The sequence below is a fragment of the Micromys minutus genome, assembly GCF_963924665.1.
Source record: "Micromys minutus genome assembly, chromosome: 29".
Classification (NCBI taxonomy): domain Eukaryota; kingdom Metazoa; phylum Chordata; class Mammalia; order Rodentia; family Muridae; genus Micromys; species Micromys minutus.
In genome coordinates this window covers 3178333-3199928 of record NC_137964.1, presented here as the reverse complement: position 1 = coordinate 3199928, position 21596 = coordinate 3178333, and the positions used below count along the sequence as shown (strand labels likewise).

At 45.0% G+C, this 21596-nt stretch overlaps 1 protein-coding gene across 1 annotated transcript in view; it reads right to left on the bottom strand.

Moving 5' to 3' along the window:
• The window catches only part of RSPH10B (radial spoke head 10 homolog B), a gene marked incomplete at both ends in the record, with an annotated part of 40329 nt that extends 23915 nt beyond the window's left edge, over positions 1-16414 (bottom strand). The window contains 10 exons of the mRNA XM_080941004.1: positions 464-653; positions 1934-2055; positions 3429-3585; positions 4477-4653; positions 5555-5675; positions 7021-7106; positions 9306-9479; positions 11497-11565; positions 14243-14318; positions 16161-16414. Coding sequence (XP_080797130.1) covers positions 464-653; positions 1934-2055; positions 3429-3585; positions 4477-4653; positions 5555-5675; positions 7021-7106; positions 9306-9479; positions 11497-11565; positions 14243-14318; positions 16161-16414 — 1426 coding nt within the window. The remainder of the gene's footprint in view (positions 1-463; positions 654-1933; positions 2056-3428; positions 3586-4476; positions 4654-5554; positions 5676-7020; positions 7107-9305; positions 9480-11496; positions 11566-14242; positions 14319-16160) is intronic.
• Between the last annotated feature and the right edge of the window lie 5182 nt (positions 16415-21596).

Sequence of the window (21596 nt, the reverse complement as noted above, 5' to 3'; positions counted from 1 at the left end):
TGGGAATATGGGTAGTCTATCGAGGGCCACATCCCTGCAGAAAGCTCAAAGTCCCTTCTCCAGCAGCCATCAATTGCCAAGAGCTCATGAGCCCCTCCCCCACCTGTGTTGGGTTGGCTTGATCTTGCGCAGGTCTTGTGCATGCGGTCACAGCCACTGTGAGTTCCTACATGCCAGTCATGTCTGGCAAATGGTTTTTCACTGTACAAGTCCATTGCCTCTGGCTCTTGGGGTCATTTTGTCCTCTTTTACAGTGATCTCTAAGCTCAGATCACCATTCTTACAAGATCATCATTAAATGGCTCTCGTCCACTGTATTATTCTGTCTTCATGTCTGTTTGCTTGTGTTTGGGCAGAGGCATTTGCTCCTCACGCAGAGCCATCTCCCCATATTCTCCCAACGTTTCTTAGCTCATCTGCAGGCAGCAGTAGGCAAGAGAGGAGGGGAACCCGGGACACTCACCGCTCAGTACCCTGTCCATATCTGCAAGAGTTATGTTGTGGTGATGGAACCTACAGTCTTTCAGAAATCTCCAGAAGTGAAGCTTTGTCATCAGGAAGGTGTTGTCCAGAGAGTGATCACAGCCGAGGCCACTGTAGAAGCAGTAGATTCTTCTTAACTCTGTGATGTTCCTCAAGATTGCGTATTCCACCTGAAAGGAAGGCAGCGCCTGGGGCCCAGCCGTGTCTTCATTGGAAAAAAGCTGAGGAGCTGGAGAGACGGCTCAGAGCTAAGAGCACTTGTTCCTCATGAAGAGGACTTGAACTTAGTTCTAGCACCACAGTGGCTGGGATTGCAGATGTGTACCATAAGCACAGAGGGTTGTAACGGCCTCAGACCTCAGGTCCTGACTCCATGATGAAAATGCCATTGAGGCTGTAAACTTAGCACGTAGCCAACACCGCCTGACAAAACCGAACCAAAGGCCTAATCCTTCAAGGTCCATGTTGTTCTTGGGAAGTCTAAAAATGCACTAACCTTACTTTTTGGTTTCTGGCAAACTGCTATTGTATGCCGATCTACAACATGGTTTTTATGTTTAAAACTCACCCCGAGAAAGGCTCAGTGCTACACCGGGATCCTAAGCACCCAGTGTAGTCACTGTCTGCCTGTTGGCTTAAACCGTGTCTGTGCAGCTTTCTCTGGTGAAAACCCCATAAGAGGGGTCCTTTAACAGTTTTAGATTTTGAAGTTTTTATTGTTACATGTGTTTTGCCTGTACAAATGTCAGTGTGCCACGTGTATGTAGTGCCTGTGAAGTCTAGACGCCTTAAGGTATTGGAACCCTTGAGGCTGGAGTTACAGATGATTGTCAGCTGCCATGTGGGTGCTGGGAATTGAACCTGGGTTCTCTGTAAGAGCAGCTCTTAACCACTGAGCTACCTCTCCAGCCTCAGCATAGCAGGCTTCTTTCTTCTTCTGCCTCTTCTGTAAAAGTCTTATTTCTTCTATTTCATATGTATGAGTGTTTTTACCTGCATATATGCATGTGAAGCACATGTGTGCTGGTGCAGAGGCATACGATCTCCCTGGAACTGGAGATACAGATGGTTATGAGCCACCATGTTGGTGCTGGAAACCCAGGTTCTCTCTTAAAACCACCAATGCTCCTAACAACCATCTCTCAGCCCTACAGTAGATTCTTGATTCCTAGGGTATCCAGGATTTTCTGACCCCCAGCAGGCCCTCAATCCCCACCTTCCATGAATAGGAGGTGATCACAGCCTTGGTCTTCAGCTGGCTCTGACTGCTGTGACTCCTCTAGGCTCTAAGGCCCTGGGCAATGCTGTTGAGTCCGGCCCCCTGGGCTACCTTTCTCTCACAAAGTCTGCTCACTTGCAGATTGAGGTGATCTAGACAAAGCATCCACCAGGTACACAAAAGATAAAAATAATGTCTAATACATATGTGAAATGGTAAAGGGGGTTCTACCTGCTTCTTTTCTTCTTCTTGGCTTTCCTCAGGGTACATGTCCAGCAACAAATTTAAGTCCAGCTCAATACTCGATCCTAACACAGAACCGCTTTCACTGCCATCCAACTTTCGTAGGGTTTCTAATGAATGAAGCAAACATGGGAGATGATTGAGGAAAGCAAGGGTAAAATGATTCCAATGTGGGCTGGAAAGATGGGCCAGCAGTAAGAAAGCTTGCTGCTCTTCCAGAGGACTGGCGTTTAGTTCCTAGCACTTATGACAAGCAACTCGGAAGCGCTCATAACTTCAGCTCTGGAGGACCCAATACCTTCTTCTGGTCTCTGAAGAGACCCACAGACACATATATGTATATAAATACAAATAAATCTTTAAAAGAAATCACTTCAGTGTCACATCAGAACAGTTGTCTATCAAAATATAATAGGAGAGTACTCAGCAACCGGCTACTGGGGCACAGACCTATATATAGATTTATGTTAAGGCAATACATGATTGGACAGGAGAGAGATAGTCGGAGAAAGGTCGAGTAGCAGAGGTGGAGGCAAGAGGTGGAGGACAGAGCTAGAGGGGAATCAAGATGGAGCTGGAGAAGGAGGATCTAGATCCAGGTGGCCGTAATTGGCGATAGGTAGATGTGAATATTTTTAAAAGTTTTTGTCTCATATAGATGGCAGTTTGTATCTTTGTCCATTGGGTGTAATCTTATTGTGTAGAGGGTTTGTGGATTGAGAATTTAATATATAAAGCTGCTTGAAAAGCTACTGGGCTTTGGAGTCATGTTTGTGCCGGGTGGTGGGGTAAAGAAACACACCTGGGACAGAAGCAGCAGGGTGGGGGGAGTGAACTGCCTGGGAAGTGGAGAGTGCGGCTTGCACAGGCCCAGCCTGCGCCACCAAGAGACAAGGCCAGCCTGGACAACTCACACTCCTTTTCAAAGTTATAAACTCAGGGCCGCTGTGATGCTTTGTAAGTAAAGGTGCTCGCTGCCAAAGCGGATAACCCGTGTTTGCTCCCTGGGACCCACATGGCGAAAGGACAAATGAATTTGCCACATCCCCTGCCTGCCACACGCACACAGACAAACACAACAAATAAAGCCACTTTCTAACTAAAATTCAAAAGGAGGCCTTGGAAATGAAACAGTTTCGTGCTAGAGCAGTTCTCACTGTAAGGAAAAACAAACTCTTCAGTAGCTGACCGTCAGCCCAGCTGACATAGCTCAGTTGGTAGTTTGCTGAACACACAAGGCCCAGGTTCCATCCTCAGCACCACACTGGAGTACTCTCATCCAGGCCCTCAGGAGGGAGCGAGGAGGGTTGACATTATTCTTGGCTATTGAACAAGTTTAAGGCCAGCTTGCCTAATCAAACAAAAGTCAACACGCAGAACATTGAAGGGGTCATAGGTTTTCTAAAGCGGCAGGTGGATCTTAAAGAGTGAAACCAGAGGTAAGATGGGATTTTCTTTCACCTACCAGGCTCCTTCCCGGCACTGGCAGAAGATCCTCTCGACTGCCAGCTCCTCTGGGAGACGTCTGACCGCCGGTCCAGGTTGTGCACGTAATCAGTCTCAGCTTCAAGGGACTGTGCAATGTGATCATTGGAAAACAGACCTTCATACACACGGCCATTCTTGAAAGTCATTCTGCCCTGTGGGGAGGCATATGAGGCCGGAAGAGAGTTCAGGAGGGAGATTGTGCCATTCTTCAGACTTCTCAAGGCTGGGAGCTTTTATTGCTTTGAAGAAAATGTTAGGCCACAAAGATTCATTCTCCATTGGGTTTCACATCATGGCTCCTCCCCCTCCCCACTACCCCTCCCCCTTCTCCAACCTTTCCCCTTCCCCTCCACCCTTCCCCTCCCCTCTCCCACCCCTCCCCATCTTCCACCCCTCCACCTCCACCCTTCCCTTCCCCCTCCTCCAACCTTTCCCCAAGTTTAATCACCTCTTGGTCACGGCATTCAGCTTTTTGTTTATTAAACCTTAATAAGCTTTGTGAATGGCCAATGGAGGACCCATCCCAACAGGTGTGGCCCTGCTCTCTGTCAACCCCAGGACGATAAATACTGATTCTGATTCTGAGTTTCATGAATGCCCCAGTTCAGCTCTGTGAGTTGAGAGGCATTTGTAGAGAGCTTTGGGAAATGAGTTCCTCTCCTTAGCGGTGTGTGTGACGTAAAGACTGTAATCACAGCACCTATCTTGTAATCACAGGAACATGGCGATCCAAGGGTAGAGCTGCTGTGTGGGTAGGTGGGATAGAAATGCTAGTGTCACTGAGTTAACACGGCGAGCCAGCCCCAAAGCCCACAGGGCAATTATATATGAACCCTCGGGCTACACTGTGACTTGCAAGCGGTACCCTTATTTACTCGTATACACATGTAACAAAGGCAGATGAACTCATTTCTAAGTAGCCAGGAGACAGTATGTTGTAAGTAGCTTCACACACACGCCACCGCCTTAACTAAAAGAGTTGTCTTTGTGAGACAGTACAACCTGGCGGACACACTTTCCCAGCTCCCAGCCGCTATACTCACCCTGCCCTGCTTTTTGTTGGAAACCCACTCTCCCTCGTACATGGCTCCACTGGCATAGTAAAACTTCCCTTGTCCATGACGGAAGCCATTTACAAACGCCCCTATGTATTCGTTTCTCAAAGGGTACTGAGAGTTGGGGATTCTCTTTAGGAACCACGTGTGCGTTCCAAAGCCATTCTGAAAAGAAAGCACCTCGTCAGCGAAAACCCCCTTTTACCTGAACTTGTTATGGCGAAGCCACTGAGAATCTGAAGCGAGCCTAGAAGCAGGTGTTGAGTTCAGCTGCGTTCTGTCCTCTGGCAAAAGTATTTGAGCCCTTCAGGTTCAAGTAGAAAAGGGAAATAGCACCTATCTTGTAGGGTTGGATGAGGGATGTGTGAGACCATTCCAGAAGACTAAGTAATAAAACATGGACTAAACAGTGTAGCTGACACTAGAAGACTGTAACTTTGAGTTTTGTCTTAATTTCTCTTCTGTTGCTGTGACCCAACCAGCTTAGGGAAGGAAGGGTTGTCCACAGTTTCAGGTTATAGTCAGTCACTTTGGAGAAGCCACAGTGGCAGAGCTTGAGAAGGCTGTTCTCATTGTATCCACAGTCAGAGGCAGAGAACAGAGGGTGCATGCTCAGCTAAATGTAGTGCAGGATCCCTTGCCCGGGGAATGGCCTTTTCCACACTTTTAAAAAAGATTATTTATTATATATAAGTACACTCTAGCTGTCTTCAGACACACCAGAAGAGATTGTCAGATCCCATTACAGATGGTTGTGAGCCACCATGTGGTTGCTGGGAATTGAACTCAGGACCTCTGGAAGAGCAGTCAGTGCTCTGAACCACTGAGCCATCTCTCCAGCCCCGCCCATTTTCACAATTAATATAGGTGTTCCCACATCAATTAAAGTAATGCGCCCCAGGCTGCGCCAGAGACCTACCTCACAGGTGACTCTAGATTCTGTGACACTAACCCCAGCCATCTCAAGTTTCTTAGGTTAGCTGTGTTTACATGTCAGACGCACACAGGGGGGCGTTTGGTACCACCCCCACGTCAGGCTGCGACACGTGTGACCTCAGGTGCTTACCTGAATCCCCTTCTCCCAGTGACCCGTGTATTCCTCGTTGGTTGTGAGCCACCTCATCCTGCCTTCCCCGTGACGCATGTTGTTCTCCCACTGGCCTTCATATATGTTTCCTGATTTGTAGCTGGGACCAAAGAAATCAGTGATGAACAATTGGTTATCTCATGTCGACGACATTTGGTTTGCCCTTGGTGCCCTTAAACTCACCCGCTGAATGCCTCTCAGGAACTCCCACCCAGGACCCAGTGCTATTGAGACTCATAGGAAGCACATGGCTGGCAAAAATATTCCTCTTATGGAGGAGAATAATCCCTTTACTAAACGTCTTCATTCTTCAATACATGGGTAAGAGTGAGATTTTACGTCTTCTAGAAACAGTTCCTATTATCTTATTACCTAACGTTCTGACGCCAAATGCTGTGTGTCGTTAGGTATGCACGCAGTGTGTGTGCATGTGGAGGCCCAAGGTCCACACTGGAGGCATTTCCTCATCAATCCAGCAGGGCAGGCTGGCTTTGAGAAGCTTTAAGGATCCTCCTGTTTCTGTCCCCTGTGCTGAGGTTACGGGGCAATGCTGCTACACCAAGCTTTTGACACGGAACTCAGCTCCTCGTGCTTTCCTGGAAGGACCATGCTGATGGGTCCATGGCCTAGCCCAATGGTTAGAGCACTTGTTGCTCTTCCACAGGACCAGAGTTTATTTCCTAGCATCCATGTTGGGCAGTTAACAACCACCTGTAATTCCAGTTCATGGGGACTTGATACCTTCTTCTGCCTTCACAGCCACTAACACGTATGTTCACACATACATACATACCCAGTGCACAGATGCACACACATGCATACACCAACACACACACACACACACACACACACACACACACACACACACATCTTTCCTGGGTATGAAGGTGCAGGTCTCTAATCCCAGCACTTGAGGGGGAGAGAAACGAGATTCTTGAATTCAAGGTCAGCCTGGACTAATAGCAAGACCTTGCACAAGAAAAGCAAAGTGGGGACTGGCCTGCAGCCCAGTGGTAGAGGCTCACCATGTGCCAGGCCCTTGGGTCAGTCCCTAGCACTGCCAAAGCTCAAACAGTACAACAAATGACTTATGAGGTCAACCTAAACTCAAGCTAAAAAATATGGCTGCTCTTCAGAAAACAGTCACCACTGTAATCTATGACAGACAGCTTCATCATAGGTCACAGAGGACAAAGGTAGGCAGTTTCTATCTAAAAGTGACACATCCAATTGGACATTTAGTATGTTGGTCTGGATTTCCTGGAGGATGTTTTCATTGCTATGGAGACTCTGTCAGGAGTAACGGAAAACTCTGCCATGCTTGGACAGAGATGCGCGCGTTCTTCGTCATTTCTGCACCTTATCTCTAATCTGGGTGAGAATCAGGTGAGCCTCTGAAAGCTTTTTCACCCACAACCCAAATGTGGAGGAAGGGTTGCACCTACCATCTTATTCCCCAGCCCTTTTTGATGTTGTATACCCAGTCTCCCTCATACCAAGAGGTTCCCTCTTGATTGTAATAGATGGAGCCCTAAAACAAACAACAGTAAAAGAAATGAAGCCTCACGATGCAAATCATCTTGGAAGCATAACGATCAGGTATGCAAATCTAAGGAGCATAAACTATGCAGAAATCAATGCTATAATTAGTAAGGCACATAACCCGAGATACATTGGTTTTACAGACAAAGGAAAGCGGGCTGGGGAAAGGTCTCAGCAGGGAAAGTGCTCCCTATGCAAGCTCGAGGTCTTGAGTGTGAATTCCAGAATCCACAATAAAGAAAAAAAAAAGCTGGACACTACACACAGTGTAAGCATCTGCCACACCAATACTCCTAACTAGGAAAAGGGAAACTGAGGCAGGAGAACCTCTGGGAGGACAAGGGCCAGCTAGCATGCTATACACACGGCAGAGATGCTCCAAACAGGGTAAAAGTTGAGGACACACACCCAAGCTTGTCCTCTGACTGCCACATGCACTCCATGAAAATACACACAAACACAAGGAAAATGGTAACATGTGTATACCAGTATCACAAACCAGTCCTTGTGTGAGTCAGACTTTTTGTGTTTAGGGGAGAGCTACCTTACAGAAACAACTTAACAGGGATTATTTATATTGGATTGTGGTGTGAGAGCCTTCGGTTCCTAACTCTCGGTTCTGGGCCAGTGTTGAGACAGAACACGGCAGTGAGTCAGATGGCGGAGGCTGCTTACCTGAGGCAGACAAGAGTACAGAGGGATGGGGAGGAAAAGGGGACAAGCTACTTCCCAAATGACCAGTTCCCAGACCTACTTCCTCCAGTGAGGCCACACCTGCTATCAGGACCATCCGATCTTTTGTCACTGAGACCTGATAGTGTTATCTGTCAGTAGGTTGGGCCTTATTCACAGCATCCTGGGATGCAGAGGGTTCATGAGTCGCATATTGACCATTTCTATTTTCCAGCAACTCTCAAAAAGGACCATCAGCTTGAGGCCAACTGCCTCACGCATGAGTTAGGCATGGGGTTCTTACTTATAGGCAATGAGGCAGAAAGATCACTTCAAGTTGGAGACTAACCTGGGTACATAGAAAGTTTCGGGACAGCCTGAACTACAGGGTAAGAGCCTGTCTCAAAACAAAGGTAACTCATCAGGGGGAAGGTGTTTGACACCTAGTCCTGTGACCTGAGACCCATGAGGCAGAGAGAACCAGCTTCTACAAACTGTCTTCTGACCTCCATATGCATACCTTGGAGTGTGTATGTACTTAACATATGTACACATACACAATCATTAAACATAATAAAAAGATAAAATAGCTCGAACAGACGAATGGATAAATTAAGGTATAGACTTACAATGAAGCATCAGTCAGCTTTGAAAAGGGTGGAGTACCAACATACGCCACACCTTAGAGGAACCTTAAAAATATTACGCTTAGTAGAAAGTTCACACATTATCTGATTCTATTAATAAAAAAAGTCAGTTATAGTTTGGATATGAAATGTTCCTGACAAGTTCATGCCCTGAACACTTAGTTTCCAATTGCTGGTGTTGTTTTGGAAGGGTCAAAAACTTTAGAAGGTTGGGACCTAGCAGGAGGGAGTAAGTCACTGAAGGATCTGTTCTTGGGAGCGTTGTCTTGTCCTGGCCCCACTCTCTTCTTCCTGTCTCCAGTTTCTCACTCCCATCTTATTCTGCCTCACGGGAGGCCCAGAAATAGCACCAATGACCCCGGGTTGAGGTCTCTGAAACCGTGAGCTAAAACCAACCTTTTCTCTACTAAGTTGTTCCTAGCAAGACGTTGTTGTTGTTGGTAGTGATGGTGGGTTCGCTTTGTTTTGTTTTGAGACAGGGTGCTGTTAGGTTCCTTGGCTGGCCTGGAACTCTCTCTGTGAACCAGGCCGGCCTTGAATTCACAGCGATCCACTTGCCTCTGTTTCATAAATGCTGGGATTAGAGGTGTTTGCCACTATGCCTGGCGAGGGTTTTTGTCAGTGGCAAAAACAAAAATCAGAGTGACACAACGTCTAAGAAGTAAATCCACACGCACAGTGAGCAGACTGATCATGGCTAGAGACATGCCGTCGGAGGGATGCAGAGGAGCTTCCTAATGTATGTTTGTGGTGCTGAAATGGCTTCGAGACTTGATAGTGATGATGGTTGTATGGTGTTGGGAATGGTTAGTTTTACATCATGCATACATTCACATGGATGGGATTTTTCATGGGTACAGCTCACCTACCTTCCCATGTCTCTTGCCGTGACACCAGTGGCCGATGTAGGACACAGGCTGTGTGCCACACTTGAACATACCAAATCCGTTCCTCATGCCATTGATCACTTCTCCTTCGTATGTGCTGTTGTCTGGCCATGTGTACACACCATGGTTCATGGGGATGTTCTTCACAAAGTCGCCCTATGGCAGGAGATGGCAATAAAGGGACGCCGCACCCGAGGGCTGTCTGACAGTGTCCCAACCACACTGACACTGCCCCTGGCTTTTCTGTGGAAGTGGGGGATGTGTCACCATGTCCTCGTCCCCATGTTTCCCATCCTTCTCACCTCGTTCTTCCGTGGCACAGAAGTCCATGCAGAATAAAACACTGGGAAGGTTTCATTTACACCAAGCTCCAAGAAGCAAGCAGGTGACCTGGTAACGTGGTGGCTGCCAACCCTGACCTTAACTTTAGACTATCAGGGTCCACTGTGGAGATGTCTGGATGTTCACTGTGAGCAGCTCATGGTGATGTGAACCATGGCCTAAAGTGGTTCTGTTGGTAATGATGGTTGTGGTACTGGGCAATGAACCCAGGGTTCCCCACATGCTAAGCTGGTGCTCTGCCACGATTCCAAGACTCCAAACACATTGGATAATCATCAGTCAGCAGAAGGCACAGCCACTGACTCTGGCCACTGGCCAGATGGCATATTGGTGCTGCCTGGTTCTACAAGCCTGAGGATGCTTCAAGAGACAAAACCCCATCCGTGAACACTCTTAGATGGGTCGATTGTGGGGGGCTCTGTGCTTGCAAAGGAGGACCCTCCCCCCCCCAAAAAAAAAACCTCCAGAGAATTTCCAGAGACGGTGAAGCAGAAGGATCTGCCTGGGAAAGTCACCATTCAGGGATCTGAAACCTTCCATGTTGGCAGCAGGCTAGAAGGCGGGGGTTTGCACAGAAAGGGAATTCTCACTGGGCTGTAACACACTGTTGAGGGGGGATCAACCCTCTCTCATGGTCCCTGTACCTCCGCGGCTCATGTCTGCTGCCCAGCTGCCGTCTGAACACACGTGCTGTATGCATTGGCCTTAAGTGTCTCTTGCCACTCGTGGACACCCTGGTGTCAGGAGCTCTGCACTGGACGTTTCCAGGGCAGCAGTTCAGCCGCTCACAGGCTTGTGAGTGGGAGCTGAAACTGGCACAGTTTCAGAGGACAAATCTGTTCTCACAATCAGTTTAAAAACACCCACTTCCCCTCAGCCCGGCAAGGCAGATGGTTTTTGTGAGACCCCCGTAGTGGAATATATGCCATCGGTAAGATGAGGGCTCGGCAGGGATGGGTACGGCTTAATTAGTTTTAAAAAAAGGAATAAAAGATGCTATATGAACATCTATATATATATTCATATAAAGCACGAGGGATGAAACATACATGTGTGCAATGCATGCAGAGAACACGTAGATTACCACCAAACTCCACCCATGGTGATGCATACACACAGCTCCAGTGGTGTGCAGGCACCTGGCACAGCCACCACGTTATTACACTGAGCACACACGCCAGCCTCTGCAGCTTCCCATTCACCCCGGTTTTGGTTCTGTGCTAGTACCTTACCTTTTCATTGGTTTTTTTCTATTTCAGAAATAGCATCTTATTATGTGGACTCAGAGTGTCCTGAAACTCAAAAGCTTCCTGCCTCAGCTTCCCAGTCCTGGCTGTGCTAACTTACTTTTTTCATTTGTTTGTTTGTTTGTTTGTTTGTTTGTTTTTGAGAGAGAGTATCTCAGTATGCAGCCTTGGCTGTCCTAGAACTCACTCTGTAGACCAGGTTGGTTTCGAACTCACAGAACCTCTGCCTCCCAAGTGCTGGGATTAAAGGCATGTGCCACCACACCTAACTTAATTTACTTTTATAAAAATAGTATATCTAGAGGGCTAGAAAGATAGTCCAACAGTTAAGAGTATGAGTGTCATTTCTAGCATTCATATCGGCAGCTCCCAGTGTGATTCAGAAGATCCAATACCCTCCTCTAGCCTCCGAGACTGCCTGAAGCCAACGGACATAACCACACTCACACGCACATGCACACAGACATGCACGGACACACACACTTTAAAAAGTAAAAATGAACTCTTTAAAAAATAGTGCAGGAAGTCGACCATTAAATTCTACAGTTCATCCGTAACAGCTCGGACTCCTGACGACGCTTTACCTCGTATTTCAATCCGTCAGCCCAGATGTAAGTCCCTTGGCCATGCATCAGTCCCTCTGAAAACATTCCCTAAGAGAGAGAAAGAACGAGACCTCTCAGATGGCAGCCGTGGAGGGTGGGCATCTAGACAGTGGCTCCATCTGGAACCCTGCCCGGCCCTTTACCTGCAGCCACGTGCTGGCAGCAGCAGCAGCAGCAGCTGCAGCGTGGCGCACACTCTGGGCCTGCACCACACCCACAGTGATCCATCTGGTGCCTTGGTCATCCTCTGCTGGGGAAATCTCTGAACTACAGTCGAAAAGAATTCAAATACTTTTAATCTTGCGTTTCCATCTTTTGAGATTTGGGGCTGAGACGGAAGCCTGAGTTCTGTCCCCTACATTGCAGAAACAAATACAACCTAACCAACCAACCAACCAAACAAACAAACCTTTTAAGTTCTTTACTTTACTTACACTAGGTAGGTCTGATTAACACTATTATCCAACCACCAGACATGTTACATTTTTAAGTGTCACACTTTGTTTTCTCTTACCGGAAATTATCAGTGTGCATATGCACCTGTGTGCTGACAGATACACACATGTATAGATATGTATGTGCGTGTGTATGACTTCAACACCCTCTTCTGGTCTCCATGGGCATCTGCATACACACGGAACATGGACATACACATAAGGTTTAAACATCTTTAAAATTTATTCTATTATAATGAGCCTATGTTGTTGGTAATCTGAATGAATGAATAGATGAATGAATATCTTAATTGTGGCTATAAGTAAAGGTAAAAAAAATGAAACAGCCCTTAGGAATCTAACAATTATGAAATAGTTGCATTAAGCAATTTTTGAGCATTACACAGTATCACAATGAACTGTCAGGTAAGTCAGGGAGGCATCATTTCACTGGACACAGGCTTCATTTTAGGATGACCAGAAAGTTCTGGGCTGTCAGGGATGATGAATGCACAATAATAAGGAGATATTAAAGACCACCAGGCTGTCCACTTACAAAGGTTAAAATGGGGCTGGAGAGATTTCCCAGTGGTTAGAGCACCAGCTGCTCTTCCAGAGGTCCTGAGTTCAAATTCCAGCAACCACATGGTGGCTCAAAAACCATCCGTAATGGGATCTGATGCCCTCTTCTGGTGTGTCTGAAAACAGCTACAGTGTACTTACATATAATAAATGAATCTCTTTAAAAAAGATTAAAGTGACAAATGTTATGTATACTTTATAACACATCAAAATTTTTAAAACGTATCTTGTGTTTTAGTGTGGGTCCTACAGTGCTGAAAACGATATAGTGGTACATAAAAATCTATAAGGGAAAACAATTCAAACTACAATCTACTGTTATGTGATTGATATATAAAATATTGATATATCTATTTAGAGAGCGAAAGAAACAGAGCTGAGTCCATTTATCACAAAATGACAGTGGAACTGAGGTTTTGCTCTTTTTGGTTTGTTTGTTTTTATTATTTACAGCAGCAGGAATGGATCCAGGGATTTTCACACATCAGCCAAGTGTTCTACCAGAGTACCACACCCTCAGCCCTGAGACTCTGCTCATCCCACTGGGCCTGAGGTTCATCTCTGTTGCTATGCCAAAGCAGTGATTTGGCATACGCAGAAACCATGAGGGAATGCTGCTTGTTGTCTTTTTATCTAGCTTTCTTAGCACAGCATCACCTGCCCAGGGAATAGCACCGCCTACAGTGGGCTGGACCCTCCTATAGCAACAGTCAACACAATCCCCCACCTATGCGCCTATAGGCCAAGTGATCCTTTAACTGAGATTCCCTTCTTAGGTCAAACTAACTAAGGCAGCCCTGGAGTTAAACCAGTAGACAGAATCAAACAGACAGAAAATATCTGGGGGAAAGAAGTTAGAGTGTTACTGACATTTACTATGTAGCCAAGACTGAAACAGTTGCATGTGGACTAGACATGCAGGTTTTTAAAAAGACCATGTCTCAGTAAAACATACAGTCTAACACTGCATGGTATTTGCATTGTATTTACATGTCATTTGCATACCATTTGCTTTATATTCAGTACTGTAAGTCGTGTAGATATGACAATGAACATGCAGGAGCAGTGGGGTGCAGACTGGTGGTAGAGCACTTGGATAACATACTCAGTCCTCAGCACCACAAGAACTAATAGAAACAAAGAATATGGGAAGATACCCATAGGTTCTATTTCTTTAAGGTGTGTGTGTGTGTGTGTGTGTGTGTGTGTGTGTGTGTGTATGAGCGTGCATGATATAAGTGCAACACTGGAAAAGACAAGAAGAGGGCATCATGTTCCATACATCTGGAATTGAAGGCACTCATGAGCTGCCATTCCGGTGCTGTGAACCAAACACTGGTCCTCTTCTACAAGAACAGCAAACATGTCTAACGGGTGAGCCATCTCTCTGGCCCCAGTGATATGTAGGTTCTTTGAAAACCCTGCAGCACTTTGTGTGGAGGACTTAAGCATCCAAGTTTGGCATTGAGCTTATGGTTGATGGCTTTTACTTAATGACAATAGTTAAAAGTCAGGAAAAGAAAGATAATATCTAAAATAAGTATTTCAGTTATACTGAGCTATTCTTCATCTCAAGTAGGCAGTTGAGCTTCAGGATAAAATCAATGTGCTTTGAAGGAAATCTGTGGGACTCACTCAAGCCTCTCAAATCTACATCTTCAGCCCATTCCTTTCTCCCAGCCCTGCCGGCTCTGATAATTATGACTTACATGGTAAGTGTTTCCGCCTTGAAAGATGGCAAAGCCTTCTCCCTCATATAGTCCACGGACTTTCTCCCCTTCATAGCTGCAAAGGAACAGCATCCAGACTCATGAGTGCTGTGGGTGTTACACCTCTGAGTGTGATTCATGGGGTTTTACAGAGTTTCTGTCTGGGGAGAGGGACAGGACACATTCTGGACACAGAACTCAATGTTAGCTGTAAGACATTATGAATGCATTTAATACCTTAAACTATACATTGTATTTTATTTCAACGCGTGTGTGTGTTTGTGTGCGTGTGGGTGTGTGTTGTGTGTTTGTGTGTGTGGTGTGTGTGTGGTGTGTATGTGTGTGTGTGTATGTGTGGTGTGTGTTTGTGTGTGTGGGTGCTTGTGTGTGGGTGTGTGTGTGTTGTGTGGGTGTGTGGTGTGTGTTTGTGTGTGTGGTGTGTGTGTGGTGTGTGTGTGTGTGTGTATGTGTGGTGTGTGTTTGCGTGTGTGGTGAGTGTGTATATGTGGTGTGTGTTTGTGTGTGTGGGTGCTTGTGTGTGGGTGTGTGTATACATACAAGTGTATACATATCATCCTTGACTGCTCTTCCACCTGAGGCAGGGTCTGTCAATCAAACCCAGAGCTGGCTAGTTTGCTTTGGCCATTCCATGTCAGCCCTCCAAAGGTGGAATTACACCCTAGTGGACCGCCATGCTCACCTGGTATTTATCTAAGTTTCTGGGGATCTGAACCTCGGTTCATATGTTTGTCTGGCTAACGATTTAATCACTAAACTAGTCCCTGAATTATACCTCTTAAGTGGCCAAAATAGCACATTTTATGCATGTTTTACCATGTAAAAACTATTCTTGAGAGGCAGGGGTGATGGCTCAGTGGTTAAGAGCACTTGTTGCTCTTCTAGAGAACCTGGATTTGATTCTTACAATCCACATGGTCGCTTACAGTCACCTGTAACTTCAGTTCTATGGCACCAAATACACATGTGGTACACAGACAGGCATGGAGCAAACACTCATATACTTAAGATAAAAATAACTAAATCTTTTAAAAAGTTTTTGAAAAGATTTTTTCTTTGTTTGTTCTGTTGTTGGTTTTTAGGGAGCTGGAAAAATGGCTCCATTGATAAAGTACCTGCTGTACAAACATGAGGTCCTGAGTTCGGATCCCTAGCATCCACTTAAAAGTCAGGCGCAGTAGCACACAGCAGTCAGTGAAATGCATACCATGAAGTTCGGGGACCAGAACTCAGAGACCAACACCCACAGTAACAAAATTAATAGCTTGGTGGTGGTGGGACACACCTTTAATCTCAGCACTTGGGAGGCAGAGTCTGAGGCCAGCCTGGTCTACAGAGCGAGCTCTAAGACAGCAATGTCTACACAGAGAAACCCTGTTTAGGGGCAAGAAAGGAAAAGCTAGGCAGTGTGGTGCACATGTGTGATTCCAGCATTTCAGTGCAGGGGAGACAAAGATAAGAGGATCCATGGAGCTTGCAGGATAGCTCATCTAACCAAATCAGTGAGTTACACACACACACACACACACACACACACACACACACACACACACACACACACACAGTGTTTTTGGAAATGGGGAATTGCAGGATCATAAAACTGCATGAGCTGGGCAGTGGTGTCATGCCTTTAACTCCAGCGCTCAGGAGGCAGAAGCAGGTGGATCTCTGGGTTTGAGGCCAGCCTGGTCCACAGAGTGAGTTCCAGGACAGCCAGGGATATACAGAGAAACCCTGTCTGGAAATACAAAATCAATCAATCAAACAAACAAAAAACACCAAACCTAACCAAACCAAACCAAAAAACAGCTGCATGAGGATTCACATCATCCCACCAAAACACACTTTTCTGGAACATGTGGTTCACAGGGTCTGGCCCAGTCATGCACAGGAAAGTTACCTTTCCACTATGAGTTTGGTCAGGATGGGCTCTTCATACTGAGTTTCATCTTCACTCTGATCCATATGTATTGAGTCTCTTTTGGGGGCTTGCTTGAGGGGTATTTCCAACACTGGGATGACGGCACTGGGGGCCACTTCCTGCTTACTGGCACTGCCTTCTTGTTTAGAGGCTTCTGGGTAATCAGAAATTGAGGAGGGAGAGCGGGCTGACTTATCTCCCTTTTTGTCTGCTTTTTTCTTTTCTTTCACCATGGTCTTTGGAAGATATACACGTCTTCTTTAGATGCAGAATTAGCCAGTGATTCCTTTGGTAGACTGCTGTTTTGTTTCAAAGCATGAATGGGTTTTACCTGAAAAATAAAAATTATGCCTCTAAAGACTTGGTTGTTTCAATTGTAAAAACAATTAGCCTTGGACAATATAACATTATCATTCTACTGAAGTCTGACAGTGACAAGTACGACAGTTTATGTAAATAATTCCAATATTGCACAGATTGTTTTAAAATGTTTACTATCGGAACCATTGTGAACCATTATTTCTTATAATTTTATTACATTTATTTATCTATTAATTGTGTGCATATGTGCATGTGTCAGGGTGTGTGTATACCAGGATACATGTGTGGAGATTAAACAGCAACTTTCCGCAGGTGCCTCTTTCCTTTCATAATCTATGCTGGGAATCAAACTCAGGCTGTCTGGCCTGGCAGCAATCACCTTTTCCCACTGAGCCCTTTTGCTAGCCCATGTAACTTTATGTGTTTTCAAACAGTGCTAAGTTCGGAATGGTGATCCTTCGGGGGTGAAGTGCTTGCCTCAGAAGCAGGAAGACCTGAGTTCAGATTCCCACCAATCACACAAACAGTTGACTCATCTGTAATCCCTGCAGCGAGGAGGCGGAGACGGGATTCCTACAGCTCATTCGTAATTTAGTACAGTTGGTGAGCACCAGGTTCTGTGACTGACTGAATCAAGAAAGGAAAAGTTGGGGTGGGACTGTCTTCTGGCAAAAAGGCTGTGTGGTGGATCAAGAGAACTGACTCTTCTTACAAGTTGTCCTCTTAGCTCTACAAGTGAACCAAGACAGTTGCACGCCCACACCCGCAATAATAACTGATAACAACAACAATAATTATTATTACTATTTAAAATAAAATACAAATAAAAAAACCATAAAGACATAAATGCTCCTGTATCATGTTAGCGGTGTTTTGTCTTTAAGCAAACTGCTTCCGGCCTCAGATATCAGGTAGAAACAGTGGTACCTTGTGGGAAGATACGACTGTGATGATCGCAGAAGTATACAATTCAGGAAAACTTACACACACCGTGGTTGTCCTTTCAGGCTTTTCAGTTTGAACTCATTGGCTGTCTAAATTCCAGAGCCCTACAGTGACAACTTCCTGTACGTGTGGTGCCCATGTGTTTATGCCTGAGGGTGTTTTCGTGTGGAAGACTGGGTTCAGAACTAGAGATCTTCCTTTATCCTACTCCATCTTACCCTTTGAGACAGGGCTTCTCACTGACCTTTGAGGTCACCAATTAGGCAAAACTAGCTAGGCAGAGAGTCTCCTGTGTCTACTTCTCAGGCATGGATAAGTCTGCACTAAACTCTTTTTGAACATTTTATTCTTATGTTTGTGGGTGTTTTGCCTGCATGTATGTCTGTGCAGCACATAAATGCATGCTGTACCCAGGGAGGCTGGAAGAGGATCCTTTTGGGGTTACAGACAGTTGTGGGCTCCCATCCTGATGATGCTGGGAATTAAACCCTGCTCTTTTGGAAGACCAGCTAGATGCTCTTAATGGGTGAGCCATCCAGCTCCAGTTCCTATGCTTTTACATGATGCTCAGGATTAAACTCAGACCCTCAGGCTTACAGACGTCTCCAGAGCCCAACTTCTTCTTTTTTTTTTTTCTTACAACTTTATTTTTTTTAAAAAAACAGAGATACATGTACAGATTATTAAAAGCATTTTAGCATAAATATATATGAACATATTTTTGTTAGTACTTGATTTCATAAAGTATGTGTAAAACAAAATGTAACATAGAAATAGTCAAAGTTTTTTTTTGGTGTGTAAAAATTAAACATAATGATCTTTAACTATCAAAAATTGTCACAAGGCTATCTTCTTAGTTCTTGAGTTAGTTATTAATGATTTAAGGTCTAGGTGTACCCCACTCTGAGAAGGTGCTATACACTTTTTTTTTCTTTTTTTTTTTACTTTTTTTTTTTTTTTCAAGAACGACTGAGGCTTCCACTTTTCCACTTTTTGGGCTTTCTTTCTTTTCTTTTTTTTTCTTTTTTTTCTCTCTCTCTTTCTTTTTTCTTTTCTTTCCTTCTTTCTTTTTTGTTTGAGTTTCATATAGTCTGTGAGTTGTTTCTTAGGTATTAGAGTTTTCTGAGGCTAGTATCCAATTATCAGTGACTGCATATTGTGTCTGTTCTTTTGTGACTGGGTTACCTCACTCAGGATGATATTCTATAGATGCATCCATTTTCCTAGGAATTTCATAAAGTCATTGTTTCTAATAGCTGAGTAGTACTCCATTGTGTATATATACCACAATTTCTGTATCCATTCATCTACTGAAGGACTATTATAAATAGGGCTGCTATGAACATTGTGGTACATGTGTCTTTGTTGTATGTTGGAGCATCTCTGGGGTATATGCCCAGAAATGGAATAACTGGATCTTCAGGTAGTACTATGTCCAATTTTCTGAGAAACCATCAGACTGATTTCCAGAGTGGTTGTACCAGTTTACAACCCCACCAACAGTGGAGAAGTGTTCCTCTTTCTCCACATCCTCGCCAGCATCTGCTGTCATCTGAGTTTTTGATCTTAGCCATTCTGACTGGTGCGAGGTGGAATCTCAGGGTTATTTTGATTTGCATTTCCCTGATAACTAGGGATGTTGAACATTTCCTTAGGTGCTTCTCAGCCATTCGATATTCCTCAATTGCCAATTCTTTATTTAGCTCTGTACCCCATTTTTTAATAGGATTGTTTGAGTCTCTAGAGTCTAACTTCTTGAGTTCCTTGTATATATTGGATATTAGACCTCTATCAGATGTGGGATTGCTAAAGATCTTTTCCCAATCTGTTGGTTGCTGTTTTATTTTCTTAACAGTGTCCTTAGCCTTACAGAAACTTTGCAATCTCATTAAGTCCCATTTATTGATTCTTGATCTTAGAGCATAGCCATTGGTGTTCTGTTCAGGAAATTCCTGTTCAGAAAAATTTCTCCTGTGCCTATGTGTTCTAACGTTTTCCCTACTTTCTCTTCTAATAGTTTCAGTGTACCTGGTTTTATGTGGAGATCTTTGATCCACTTGCACATGAAGAGCCCAACTTCTTAAACTGTGGTGCAAGATCTCATATAGGATTACATACATCAACAAAGGGGTCATGAAAATCTAGCAGGAAAAATTTTGTGAATGTACAACTAAGAATTAATTCATAATCAAACACATAATGAATCCAACATTTTTCTGGCAAGAACCCTCCCAGGCTGTATGAGACAACGTCGCTGTCTTGGTTCTTTGTTGTTTAAATTTGATTGGTTTTTAAAATTATGTGTGTATGTGTGTCTGTTTGAGGGTAAATGCATGTGAGTGCAGATACCCTCAGAGGTCCCAGAGGCGGGTAGGAAGCCTGAGAATCTGAAGTATAAGTGACTGTGAGCCACGTGGGGTGAGTGTTGGGAACTGAACTCCAGACCGCTGCAAGAGCAAGATCCTTTTTTAAAAAGTTTTTAAAAGATTTATTTATTATATATAAGTACACTGTAGCTGTCTTCAGACACACCAGAAGAGTGCATCAGATCCCATTACAGATGGCTGTGAGCCATCATGTGGTTGCTGGGATTTGAACTCAAGACCTCTGGAAGAGCGGTCAGTGCTCTTAACCCCTGAGCCATCTCTCCAACCCCAAAGAGCAAGATCTTAATCACTGAACCTTTGCTCCATCTTCGCTCTTCACACTTGACGTGTGTACACTGTACCTACCGTGTATGCCGTCATGCCATGCAATGCCTGAAACACCTTGGCTCAGATTTAAGACATTGTATGAAGTGCAGGGCTTTTTACTTTACAGTGTCCTACTTTTATAAAAATACAATTTAATTACAGACAACAAAGGCAATATTTTCTACTGTCATTCCTGTGTATATATCAATGGCTTTAGAATGTTTGATTTAAACTTTTGGTTTTTCAAGACAGGATATCTCTGGCTGTCCTGGAACTTGCTCTGTAACGTCCCAAGAATTAATTTTATATAAATATAAACATGCAGGCTAGCAAGATGACTTAGGTTAAGCCATGTCCCCTCAAGCCTGATGACCTGAGTTCAATTCCTGGAATCCACATTTGAAGAAAGAGAACCAATTCCTACAAGCTGTCCCCTGACCTCCATGTGGGCAGGTGACACACTCTTGCCCACCCCATTGAATAAAATGGGGGAAGCTGCAGCACTGTGACCCAGCATTAAGAACACTTGCTGCTCTTGCAGAGGGTCCGAGTTCAGGTCCCAGCATTTATGTTTGGTGGCTCAGATACTTGTATTATTTTTATTATTTACTATCAGTAAATATTTGTTGTGTACTCCTATTCATATACTAAAGCCAGGGTTATGCAAAACTTTCTTGGGAAAAGGGGGTCAAGTGGGAAATTCGAGAGCAGTCCTGTTGTAGATCTCCATGGCCCAGTGACTCTCACCACTCCCAGGGCTGCAGAGCTGGGCGCAGGGAGCCAAAGCCAGGTTTCTCATAGCACTCTGACACTGATCACGTTCAGGTGTCCCTGTCATTGGTGGTGGCGCTCCATGCCTGCCTCTGCTAGGCATGCTTAATCCCATCTCAGAGCCTTCTTTCTCCAGCACCCCAGCCCCTCACTTGTCCAAAGGCCCGATGGGTATCAGCAAAGCCGGCCCAAGCTGCTTTCAACTCTCAACTTGAACAGCCATTTACGCTAGGTTTTTTGAATTAGTGAAATTCAAACTTGTTTCTTATAGAGATGACCCCCATCCCCACCCATTCTTAAGGCATTATTTCACCTAAGGGAAAACCTGCCTTTTTTCTGCCCAGCACCACTCCACCCCTCCGCAGGGTCCCCTCATCTGTGTTCAAGTCTTGGGAGGCCAAGAAGGGAACTGGCCTAGGTCTTTACGTTGTTTCTACGCACACAGGACTACTTTAGGGTGCTCACCCACTTGCTCTGGCCAGGCCTGCAGATCCAAAAGTGGCATTAAGGAAGACTTCGCGTCTGGGGAGCTAGGTGGTCTCTAAGCAACTGCCACAAGCCCCGCCTCCGATCCTCTTAAAGGGGCCGCAGTACCAACACAAAGCTATATAGCATCCAGTTTTTTTTTACCATGCGTATTTTTCAAGGAATGGAGGAATTGGCTGGGCACTGGCGCTGGATGTAC